The 12135-nt window shown below is 42.4% G+C and overlaps 2 protein-coding genes across 3 annotated transcripts; one reads left to right on the plus strand and one right to left on the minus strand.

Moving 5' to 3' along the window:
• Positions 1 to 562: 562 nt before the first annotated feature.
• LOC120650278 (DNA repair protein recA homolog 1, chloroplastic-like) lies at positions 563 to 5889 on the minus strand. The gene is made up of 13 exons (XM_039927328.1): positions 5624 to 5889; positions 4396 to 4487; positions 4242 to 4317; positions 3994 to 4056; positions 3769 to 3898; positions 2673 to 2758; positions 2463 to 2588; positions 2271 to 2375; positions 2133 to 2189; positions 1982 to 2044; positions 1842 to 1918; positions 1326 to 1398; positions 563 to 921 (listed from the first exon to the last, which is right to left on the minus strand). Exons 1-13 carry the CDS (start codon positions 5825 to 5827, stop codon positions 820 to 822), a joined length of 1254 nt encoding a protein of 417 aa, XP_039783262.1. The 5' UTR covers positions 5828 to 5889; the 3' UTR covers positions 563 to 819.
• A 2225-nt stretch (positions 5890 to 8114) lies between these two features.
• Positions 8115 to 11226, plus strand: LOC120650279 (protein LOL3-like). 2 transcript variants are annotated; one of them, XM_039927329.1, is made up of 7 exons: positions 8115 to 8325; positions 8644 to 8760; positions 10013 to 10126; positions 10233 to 10342; positions 10433 to 10510; positions 10591 to 10662; positions 10757 to 11226. In XM_039927329.1, the coding sequence occupies exons 2-7, from the start codon at positions 8649 to 8651 to the stop codon at positions 10796 to 10798; spliced, it is 528 nt and encodes a 175-aa protein (XP_039783263.1). In that variant the 5' UTR covers positions 8115 to 8325; positions 8644 to 8648; the 3' UTR covers positions 10799 to 11226. The 2 variants fall into 2 exon arrangements, with proteins under 2 accessions (XP_039783263.1, XP_039783264.1); XM_039927330.1 differs by having other exon boundaries at positions 8134 to 8325; positions 8647 to 8760.
• Positions 11227 to 12135: the final 909 nt, after the last annotated feature.

Consider the following 12135-nt stretch of genomic DNA (forward strand, 5'->3'; position numbering starts at 1 on the left):
AGTCTGCTATAACAGGTGGATACGACGGCTCGGCTTCACCCATTATGACGCCTACATAATAGCCTCAATAGGTCACACCGCAAGCTACGTTCCCCAACGGGCACCTTGCTGACAGGACAAGAGAAGACCACCCTTCGTCAGAGGGCTAGCAGGGCATGGAAGCGTATCAGAGGAAAGATTCGTAACCACTGTAGCCATTTGACTACTCTGCGCAGTATGCTGCACAGTCACGTTGGGCCCACTTGTCGGGGCCCCAACGTCCTATGTATCCGCACCCCCTTGGTCTATAAAAGGGGGCGCCCGCTAGAAGAAAAACTCAGGCTGGGTGAGAGCTAAGACCCGGCAGAGGATAGATTCATACACAACAAAGATCAAAACCTCTTCCAGTGGACGTAGGGTATTACGCTCCGGCGGCCCGAACCACTCTAGATCGTGTGTTCTTGTGTGCCTATCTCAGAACAAGATCAGCCAATCGCCTAGTACCTTCCCGAGCACTCCCTCTCTGGGAATAGACGGGTGCGTTCCGCCACCCGGCTGTGGGTACCCAAGAAAGCCCGCGACAATGTGCAAATAGAAATTAGCTTCATTAATTTGAAATATCAGTTCCTTCGTCATACACTAAATGCCCCCACGAGTTATATCATTCTCAGTGATGGCACAACTCATCAGCCAAACTCCCCTACAACAGTGCATGCACCACCGCACGCTGTTTGATCACCTCTGGTCTTTTCCGCCATCGCATAGGGACAAAAGCCCAGAATTGTGGTGCCCGATGGCTTCACGGTTGTTCATCTTCAGAACCTCATGCACTGCTATTGGCTATTGCTCATCATACACTTGTTCGTCTTCACTTGATGATGACTGCCCAAAAGCTAGTAGGCTCATATGTCTGGTTCCTTCTGGTATCATAGCTCTAACCACCTGCATGTTCATCAAGCATGTCTAAGGAATAGGATTTGGACAAAGACCCACGCCCTATTACTCTAGAAAGAAAACTACTTGTTCATCAGGTAATTTATCCATGTACTAACTAATTTGCCCTATTACCTAATTATAGTGACATCAAGGAAACAATAAAAGTGGGTTTGGTTCTAGTTTTGGAGCTAAGAAGTCCTATTCAAAATACATGCCCTATCAAGACATTAATTTCATTTAGTGCAATCATACAGATAACATATATATGATTGGAAGTTACTATATCATCAGACCAACAATAGTTGAAGCCTTCAGTTCGAAATTCTAAATCAGTGAAAACTGTGGATTAATTTTTTTTTTTCAATTGTAGCAGATTCATGCAAAAAAAAAACAGGTATAATCCAGCAAACCTTTTCTATCTCATCACTGATGGTTGGGTTCTCTCGGAGATACTGTAGTGCCTTTTCCCTGCCTTGGCCCAGTCTGAATAATTTTTAAGCAAAGACATCACATATCAAAGCTACAACTATACAGTGAGATAATTTGCTTTTGACCAAAATAAATGATGATAATTTCACAGTAGAATATAACTTAAAGCAGCACACCACAAAGTATCCTCATTGGCCACTGTTCACCACACACATTTACACACAGTGAGGTACCATGTGAAAACTCAGATCTTATGTTATCTTATTATATTACAAGTCGCAAGAAAACAAGGACTACTAAAGGACATGGAGGTCTTTCCGAGGGTCTCATATAGCAGACTAAATATGTGAAATCACATTGAAATGGGACGGAGGAAAATCTAAGTAATTTTTCCTTCAAAACCAAATGACATAAAAAGATTGCTCCGATCAGAACTATATTTTTTATCCCTATCTTATGTATCCAAGGATTCAACTTTTCTAAAGCTCCCGGCATACCTTACATCTTTGTAGCTGTACCATGAACCTTTCTTTGCAACTACTTCCATCAGCTCAGCACAATCAAGAACACACCCCTGTCCAACACTTTCGTTTAGCATAAGGTACAGTGATAAAAAGCTCAAAAGTTACAAACTTACCAATTTACTAACACCCTCCCCAAAAATGATTTCGAATTCAGCTTGCTTGTAGGGCCTAGAGACCTTGCAAAGAAAGGGAAAAAAGTTAATATCATGCCTACTTAGCGTCAATGATAATACACAGCAAGAACTGGACATAGTTTTCACATACTTTGCTTTTCTGCACTCTGACACGAACCTTCACACCAATGTCTTCATCTCCCTTGGCCTTGTTAAAAAGAAAAACAAGCATAAGAACCATTCCCACATTAACTTTCAGGAAAGATTAAATATACATTATTGATCTCACAGATTTTATCTTCCCAATGGGCCGTATCTCAAGGCGAACAGATGCAAAAAATTTCAAAGCTATCCCTCCACTAGTGACTTCAGGATTGCCATAGAATACTCCAATCTATTGAATACCAAATTCATCAAATGAAAGAATAAAACGGAATTAAGCGATTAGCCGAAAATCAATGCAACTGTATCAGTATCACACCTTGTATCTTATTTGATTCAAGAATATAAGAGTACAGCCAGCCTTTGAGGCATTGCCTGACATCTTTCGCAACGCTTGACTCATCAGACGAGCTTGTAGACCCATCTGCTGCATTCCTATCTCACCCTAAAAAATATATTTATTACATTACTGATGCAACATTTCATATAGAACCAGACAAAGAAACATGGGAGAGGGAGGGAGGGATACTTCAATTTCTGCCCGTGGAGTGAGCGCTGACACTGAATCAATACAGATGAGATCTATTGCTCCAGATCTGCACATACGGTCCGCAACTGACATAGAGTAAGAATATATTAGCAATTTTTTATGTAAACAAACATCCAGATCCACAGTGACCTTCAAGGTTAACAAATGAAGCAACAAAGTCATAGTGACATAAAAATCCACAAACAAAACAAAGGAACACAACATATAGAGGCCTATAATTCTCAAAATCCAATACGCACTGCCTTTTCATTCGAGAAGAAATAGATATTCCTGAAAATTTCAACACATACTATTTGGATGTTGTAGTTCTGAAAACTCATCGTATCAAAAACTGTGGTCTTATATAACAGAGATGCACAAATCCAAGGTTTAGAGAAAAAAAAAGAAAGAAGTCCCGAGTGGAGTTGGTAAAACTCCAAAAAGACTACAATTTTAGCAATACCATAGTTTTCAAAATTACAGAATTTGTTGCATCCAAACACCTCTTAGCTTTCCAAAACCAGAGTATTCTGCAAAACCATACTATTTTTCGAAAACTCCAAAAAGACTTTGTATCCAAACAGGGATACGAAATAATAAATTATTTGTGAATATAAAAGCATGTGCTGCACACATATTTCTTAGAGCTACATACCAACATATAAATCTCTCAGCCTACCAGGTGACCGAAACACTGAACATATTCTACTGATATATGCGCATATCAGAGTACAGTATTTTTTTTGGTAGTTTTCAAATCTAACTTACAGTTCTGTTTCATCTCAGAATGACAAAACAAAGTCCCATTGCAGAGATCTGGTAAAAGTTCATACAGACCTCAACTAAACATGGGCTTATTTTTTAAAAAGTTAGCAACAACAAATTATTTCACTATCAAACCATATCATCAAGATTCTCACATGTTAAAATGTAGATATAGGACCCTAAGGAAATAATATCGGACCGAGATGAAGAGTATATATGAGAAGAAGACTCAGAGGATGAATAAGAGTAAGAATTGTAGTGTAATATTAAAGTAGAAGGATGGATATTAGATAAAAAGAAGTATTGAACTCCATATGTGCAAAATGATTACTTTCTAGTGCCATCTCTCCATTGTCAGGTTGGCAGACAATCAGATTTTCAATATCTACCCCAAGAGCTTTTGAATAAGCAGGGTCAAAAGCATGCTCTGCATCGACAAGCATGGCATTTCCTCCTAGCTTCTGCATATTGAATATTGAATATCTTTTATTGTCATAATTGTTTAATGATATATCATAAAACATTTTTCATTAATGTAATATCACAAAACACAAACCTGTACTTCAGCAATTGCATGCAGAGCTAGGGTTGTTTTTCCACTGCTTTCTGGACCATATACCTGCAAACTTTTACAAATCAAATCATTTAAAGACAGGAGGTTGGAACCCTAAACACAGGTAACATCACAACTTTTTGCAGAAATCCGCACAGGTGCGACCCAGATATGCCTAGATCAAAGCAAGAATGAACTACACCATGTGGGTGTTAGTTGAGATTGGAGAAAGTATAGGATGAGAAAAATACCTCCACTACTCTTCCTTTTGGAAGGCCACCACCCAGAGCAAAATCTAGTGTTAGACAACCACTTGGAAACGTCTCACTGGGATGGTGACAGTATTAATCAGTATAGATATAAAAAGAACTTTTAAGTGAAGGATTCAAGAAATTGGAGACGTACACAAAAGCACCACCGGCACTGCCTAATCTTGTAACGCTTCCTTTTCCAAAAGAGTTGTTTATGTCACTCATGGCTGCATCAAGAGCTTTTTGCTGCAGATGAAATCATGAATCAATGTTAATGAGAAACCAAGGCAAAAGAGTAATGCATCACATTCAAAAGGTAGAATAGTATTTCACGCAAAAAAGTCATCCGTTAAAAAAAAGGTCAAGTTGAATGAGATGCCTAAATGCCTTCACGATTCAAGATAGATAAAATAAATGATGCTCTCTAAAACATCTGTACTCAAGGAAAGCAGGACAAACATCCAAACCATAGGACATCAATGGAGAACACAGTATATCTGACTGCAAGTACTGTTTGAACTTTTTTTTAACTAAATGTGGATTGCAGCATAGAGTTGCCTCATCAATGATGAAAATACTATAGTTCCAAATCAAACCAAAACCTATGGGTTGCAGCGTCTCACTTGATTCACATTATGTCATCACAGCTCCAGCAGGTCTATGGGTCCTGACTGCTGAGTGGCAATATTACAGTAAATGATTTTATCTACTTTGAGTATACAGTGGCAGAACAAACTCAAAAAACTGGTTCACAGTGTTGATGTGGACTTAGCTTAGCTTCTTCTACTCCAATGTGGTGTATCCATTGAGGGACTCGTCCCATAATAAAATCAAATATAACTTAGCTTCTTCTACTCCAATGTGGTGTATCCATTGAGGGACTCGTCCCATAATAAAATCAAATATAACCCAGTCTATATCTCTATCTTACCCAAACCTAGACATGCTGCTCTATGCCTCTATTCCCCATGTACGGTGAGCTCATACATATACAGGGTCAAGCTTGTTAATCCATCGGATGCATTTCATTTGATATAATCGTCAGACGCATGGTTTATCCGATGCCTCTTGTTCGTAATGACAGCACACGACACAAGAACCAGCAACAGAAGTTCAGTAAGCGCAGTGCCACTTCGTACACGATATGCTCGACACAACGGCAAACCAATCCACCGCAGCGAACATTGTCGCCAGCCTTTACTTTCTTCCCCCCGCAGCAGCACCGCGCTCCGAGACGCGTCAGCGCGGAACACGACACGGAGCGTTCTCGCGGGCCGCGCCTCACATGTTCGACCAAATGCCACCGAGAGGAAAGAGGAAGAGACGAAGGGCAAGTGGAGCAGCAGCGGAGTAGGCGGAGAGAGAGAGAGAGAGACTCTTACTCGGTCGATGAGGCGAGGGTCGTCCTCTCCGGAGAGAGCTCCGTTCCCTCCGCCGGCGACGAAGTCGCAGCGCAGCCGCCGGGCGCGCGCCGTGACGCCGCCTGCGGAGGCGCGCGGCGCGGGGCGTCTCCGGCGGATACGGGTTGAGATAGAGGGAGAGATACGGGATGAGGAGAAAGCGGCGGCGGCGGCGGCCATTGGCATGCGCGGCGCGGGGCGGCGGCGAGCGCCCTGGTGTGTCAGCGGGAAGAGTGGAAAGAAATGAACAGCCGACCGAAGAAGCAACGTTTCACAAGGGGAAGCGAAGATAGTGGTGGCCGAACGCCGAACGCCGAGCCTCGAGATTCGTGCGACGGTCGGATGATGGGATCGATATGCGATCGTGGATGTTATTTCATGGACGTGACTACCTAGGTCACCTGCTGTCGCTAATTCGCTATTGTTTCCATCCACGCTCAAAAACTCGAATCTGTCATGCTTCGGGAATAATTCGATCTTCCATATAACATTACTACATATATTATATGGTGAAAAATTTTCACAATAGAACGAGCGATACTACATCCATAACCCCTCTCCATTTGCAGGGTCATGATGATCTATTGGGAACACACTTTTATTACTTATTACATTTTTTTTCATGTGCAGTCAGTAAAACGAATGATTTGTTCATAAACTATAACTATAGTTAGTGCACCGAATTTTTGCATATATACATATTACCAGGGGCGGAGGAAGGCCTAGGGCCGTAGCCCATTTTCTCTACACTGTATAATACTGTAGCAAAGAGGCCCAGCTGAGCAAGTCCAATCAGCCTGTGAAGAGGCCCTAAGCGCTGGGCCGGCCCAGCTTCATCCATTGATAGATACTACCTGCATAATTGTATACTTTAACTAGTTTTTCTTAAATTTATTATATTATACAAACAAAATGAATAGACAGCTATGATTAGGAACCCATGGTTCGAAAAAAGTCAACAAGCCCTTGGATATCTAGGCAACATAGAAGGTGTAGGCACAAAAACATGTCGCGTAATATACTTAGAGCATTGAACGCACAACACATGGAAGGAGCTCCTTTTACCGTCCTCTGGTTGGCGAAAACCTAACGAACAATCTTTTGGGACGGACTCCGTCAAGACAAGTGTGCATCTTAGGTTGTTCTATAATCGTCGGGACACCTAGAATGAGTTTCAATCGCCTTCGAGATGAAAGAAGAACAAGTAATGAGGTTGGAAGAGATTATGATTTGAAAGGTAAAAGGGTAAAAGATAATTATGTTTCGATCCATCAGATACCCATTAATCTGATACTTACATTATTATCCGGCTGCCTTTATACATGCATCGGAAAAATAGCTATAGTCTTTCATCTTTGAAAACAGTGTGTTTACTTGTCCGCTTGAATATCCTCCAACTCTAATCCTCAATTGAGATCCCCAATATGTTTAAGAATTATAGTGCACTCGGCACTGCAAAAGACATGCTCTGGTATGCTCCTGTAAACTGCACACAAGAAGTTGGGTAACTAACTTGCAGGTTTTCGGCACTTTTTATAGGATGGTTTGGGGATATAAGCCGTAGAAAATAATTCAGATTTGAACAACATCCTAACAGAGTTTTTTTTGTTCAAACGTGTTGAAGGGATTTAATGCCATAAATTTGCAGGCGCACATTATTACGATTTTTTTACTGTTGATATCTTGGTTGCTTCTACTATACCGTTTGGTGTCAGCAGGAGCCTCTTTTTTCTCTCGGCGTTTCCATTTTTTCTTCTGGGGGGGCGCTAACGTATTTTTCGTTGAATAATAAAAGGGAAAGGCCAGTCTGGCAATTTCCCTTACTTGCTTCTTAAGGCTAGGACTGAGTAAACTAAAAATGTCAACGATGATACTATGCGTCAGCTATACAGACGGATTAGACAAGAGAAGAGGTCTTAGACGTTTTGTCCATCTTATTCTAGAACCACCGTCAGTGATTACGTAGAATACTAGAGAGACTCTTTTTGCGAGTAAATTCTAGAGGACTTTGTATGAAAGATCGTGTTAGTTTAATCGTTTATATTCCTCGTTAAAAAAAAGTTTAATCGTTTATATCGCATAATTCGGTGTATATCATCTTATTTTTTCCCTCGAAATAAAAAAAATCAAATAATGTTAAGATAATCGGATTTTAAAATTTAAAACACGCGGAAGGTTTGGCCCCGCGGAATCGACGCTGGAAACTTTGGGTCCGACCGTCTGGAAACAGGTGGGTAAAGTAAAAAAAAAAACACGAGCTGAGAATTCAAAGAGGCGCGTGTGGGTCAGTGGGTGATTGTTTATTGACTTTCCTTGCTAAATCTAGCAACCCCCGCCCCGCCCCGGAGGAAAAGGAAACGAAGAGGCGCCCCGACCCGACGCCCGCGTGACCGCGTGTGTACAACTACAACGCCGCGTCGCGGCTCGTGGTAATTAAAAAGCCGGCAAAAGGGGGTAAAAAGAAATCCGCGCTCCCCTGTCTTCTGCGCCAAAAAAAAGTCTGAAACGCACGGGCACGGCGCCATCGTCCCTGCCCCAGACAAATCCAATCCGGAACCGACTCCCCCCTCGCTTCGCCGGGGAGAGGAGGGACGAGCGACGCCGCGCCCGCGTCCGCGTCCGTCTGCCCCTCCCGCGCCGACCACTTCCCCGAGGCGGAGACGGGCGGGCGGTCAAAAACGCCGGTGAGTCGCCTCGCCGACCTCCTCGTCCGCTCATGCTGGGCCCGGTCTCGATCGACCTCGGAGGCTCGGATCCGTCCGCGGTGGTTCCCCGGTTAATGGTGGGATCGTTTGGATTGGCGGTGGGTACGCGTTGGTTGGTTGGCTGATCGATCCATCGGCTGACCGATCTCGCTGTCGCCCCCGTTCGAATTCAGCGCGGGGGGTCCCGGGCGGGCGGGCGGCCGTAGCTCGGGTCGTACGGTGGTCGGGTTGCTTGTTTCGCGGTTTCGATCTCTCCCGGAACCGGCTGCTCACTCGGGCATTCCTCTCCTGTTCCAGCAGGTATGCAGAGCCAGATCGTGTGCCACGCGTGCCGGACCGTTCTGCTCTACCCGCGGGGGGCGCCCAGCGTCTGCTGCGCGGTGTGCCAGGCCGTCACCACCGTGCCGCCACCAGGTACGTGCTGGGTGCTTGCTTTCCTTTCTCGTCTGAGCTTGGGAGGCGGCGGCGGCGGCGGCCGTCGCCTCTACAGGCAATCGTGCTCTGGCAGCGTGAAACAGCTAGGCGGTGGAGGAGAACCTAGTGCTGAACTCCCACATTATAGCGCGGTAATGTTTTCAAAGTGAGATGCAGCCATGCGGGGTTTCACGGTGTCTGGTAGATGCTGTGAGAGAATCTGTTTAGCAACACACATGAACGGATTGGACAATAATTTACATGTCACAGTCAACTTTATTATGGCTGGGAGAATCGATTGTTACTTAAAGCTTGCTCATACCAAGTTTTGCTGTATGCTTCTCGTGCTTGAATCGGGAGCATTCCAGTGTTATTCATGCTAATCTTGTTAGTTTGCGCTTTGTTATCTTTGGCTTTGGCCTTCTGGATGAAAAACAGGGAAGGTGTATCTTAAATAAAAAAGGGGATAAATCCATTTTTTAGGGTAATGACGCTTCTCCCATATCTGTCTGCCCTGTATAACTCGTGGGCACTGCATGATGCCCCATATTTCTAGGATGCTGGTACAACTCATTTGGTATAACTCTATATGTGGTCATTTAGTTTAATATATTTTTATTCATGAATGATGATTGTTTCTTAGCATAGAAGCACAAACAGAACTCAGAATTTTCCTCTTATTCACCTTCAGAGGTTCTCACTAAACTTGCTTTGTGGGTCTCTGTCATTCTTACGAGCATGTTCCATCCATAGTGTTCCGCCTGTCACACCTCTTTTGCCGTCTTCCTTTATTTTCCCCAATACCATCACTGAATCAATTTGTTGAGTCAATATGTCCATTCATCGGAAAAATAATCACAGTCGGTCACTTGTTCTGCCAGCTTTGATTGCTTTCATCAGCATATTTCTACACATGTTTTTTGTAGAATGTGGTAATTGAAAAGCTACAGCACCTGCATTTTGAACATTAGAAGCTAATCCGTTGCAGTTTTTGTGAAATGCTCTATCTTAGCAAGTTACAATTCTGTACCCTCCCCTTCTGTCTCCTTTTGTTGGAAAATTGCATCTGCGCTTGCCTCTGCTCACTATTCATTTTTTAAATGAGGCAAATCCACACTGTCAATGTTTTACCTTCTGTGTTCCCTCCCTCCCTTCGCCTTTTTTGCATGAAGCGTGCCCAAGGTTCATAAAACATTTTATAGTGCTTGATACACTTTTGATGTGCTTATAGAAATTTAAATTTGTAATGCAGGACTAGAGATGGCTCAGCTTATATGTGGTGGTTGTCGAACTTTGCTGATGTATACTCGAAGTGCAGACACCGTAAGGTGTTCATGTTGCAATACAGTCAATCTTGTTAGACCAGGTACTGCTGATTCCTTTTCTATTCTTCTTCTCACTCTAAGCTTTGTGCTTAGCTACTTTTTAATATTCATCCATTTGTGAAATTATCCCTTTTCTATGTTGTGCAGTGAATAATATAGCTCATGTTAACTGCGGCCACTGCCAGACAACTTTGATGTATCCATATGGAGCACATTCAGTAAAATGTGCCATATGCAATCATATCACTACCACTGGAGTATGATATCATTCCGTGCATTCTTACAATGCAAGTGCAATTGATTGTTATCTATTTTCTGATTTTGAATAACATTGTTCTGAACCTCAGGTAAATACGGTGGCACCCACACCGTCTGCAAGGCCAGCATCAAATGGATCTTCATATAGTACCTCATCTACTTCTGCTGTAAGCCCACATCAATAAAATTTAATGGTTCAACAAATCGTTCTTGATGTGTGAGTGATTTACGAGTTTTCATCTTGCAGCCTAAATCTCAGCCCCAGAATGTAACTGTTGTTGTTGAGAACCCTATGACAGTAGATGATAAGGGAAAACTAGTAAGCTCCTTTTTACCTCGATTTACTGAGTTGCATCTTCTCCCATTCTGGTCGAACTTTGGTCTGATTTACTTCGTTTTATCACTTTACACAGGTGAGCAACGTTGTAGTTGGAGTCACAACTGGGAAAAACTGATGTGCTATCTACATCATTGTTGTGTGTTCTATATCAGAAGCTAGGAAATATTATGGGTCACAGTGCTATCGAGTGGCTGGTTGCATGGTCGCCCTTGACCAAAGATGCACCAAATGTTTCTTGTATCTTGCAAGGAAACCATGAAGGTCAAAAGCTGTGTTTTGAATCTATTGATTCTTTTGTGTGTATAAGAGCTCTTTTAGACTTCAGTGTGTGATCAGATAGTAGAGGTGACTGATAGTATAGTTTCATTATACATGCATATGTACACACTTTGTTTGTTAGTTTGTGCTGTCTTGTTCATAATTTTTTGCTGGTATACACGCGCTATGCTCGTTTCGAAGAACTGTATTGATGTTAACCTCAAAACAAGAGGGTAGAAAAACCTTACAGGGGTCTGAATTGGATCTGTGACACAATTCCTCTGGCTTCACCGCTTCAGCATATGCTCCATTCTTCTGTTCTCTGGACTGATTGGCTGATGCTGCATTTGGCAAGTTTGTTCACTGATTTGCACTAAGAGCATGTCAAGTTCCGTAAGATCTGGGTTAGACTTGGGTTTCTGCTGTTCAATACTTCAATCATGATGATCCGAGTATTATTGGAGATGCATGAGAGGGGTTTTATTTATTGCATGCGTATTGCTAGACGTGAATAGACTCCAGCAAATTAGTAGTTGGTTACTACAGGCTATTTTGGTCTTTTTATGTTAAATAGCTTGGCTATGTACCTAGATAAAAGTTAAAATGATCTATAATTAGGAATGAAGGGAGTAGCTTTTATGCGCTCATTAGCTCCGATTGCAACATAAAAAGATAAAAAGCTATTATAAGAATATCTTCAGCAAATTACTCACCCTCTCTTACATACAAAAAACTAATCCAGCAGCTATTCATTGATCAAAAAGAAAATCAAACTTCGCTAAAATCGTTTAAAAAACGAATTTCACTAAAATCATATTGGAACCATATATATATCTTTGTGAGCTCGAATTTAACATGCCGGTCCATAAAATGGCCCAATAGAAGGGAGTACTACGTGCTAATCTTGATTGGGCTTTAAGAGAGCTTCGTGGGCCAATTGTTATGGGCCAGTCAGGCTCCGGCCTCAAGTCAGGTGAGAAACAAAGCGGTTTTTTCTTTTTTATATTTTTTAAAAATAAAAATTTCAAAAATATATATGTCCGTTTCGAAATATTTCAAAAATACCCCCCGGTCGCCCCCTCATAGGGCGACAAGCCTTAAGTGTAATTTTTTTTTCAAATTCGCAATGATGTCCCTAGAAGAAAAAAAAATGCCCTGTCGCCCCCCCAACAGGCGACAGGGGCTTGTCGCCCC

The sequence above is a fragment of the Panicum virgatum genome, chromosome 9K (assembly GCF_016808335.1).
Source record: "Panicum virgatum strain AP13 chromosome 9K, P.virgatum_v5, whole genome shotgun sequence".
In the NCBI taxonomy this organism is placed as follows: domain Eukaryota; kingdom Viridiplantae; phylum Streptophyta; class Magnoliopsida; order Poales; family Poaceae; genus Panicum; species Panicum virgatum.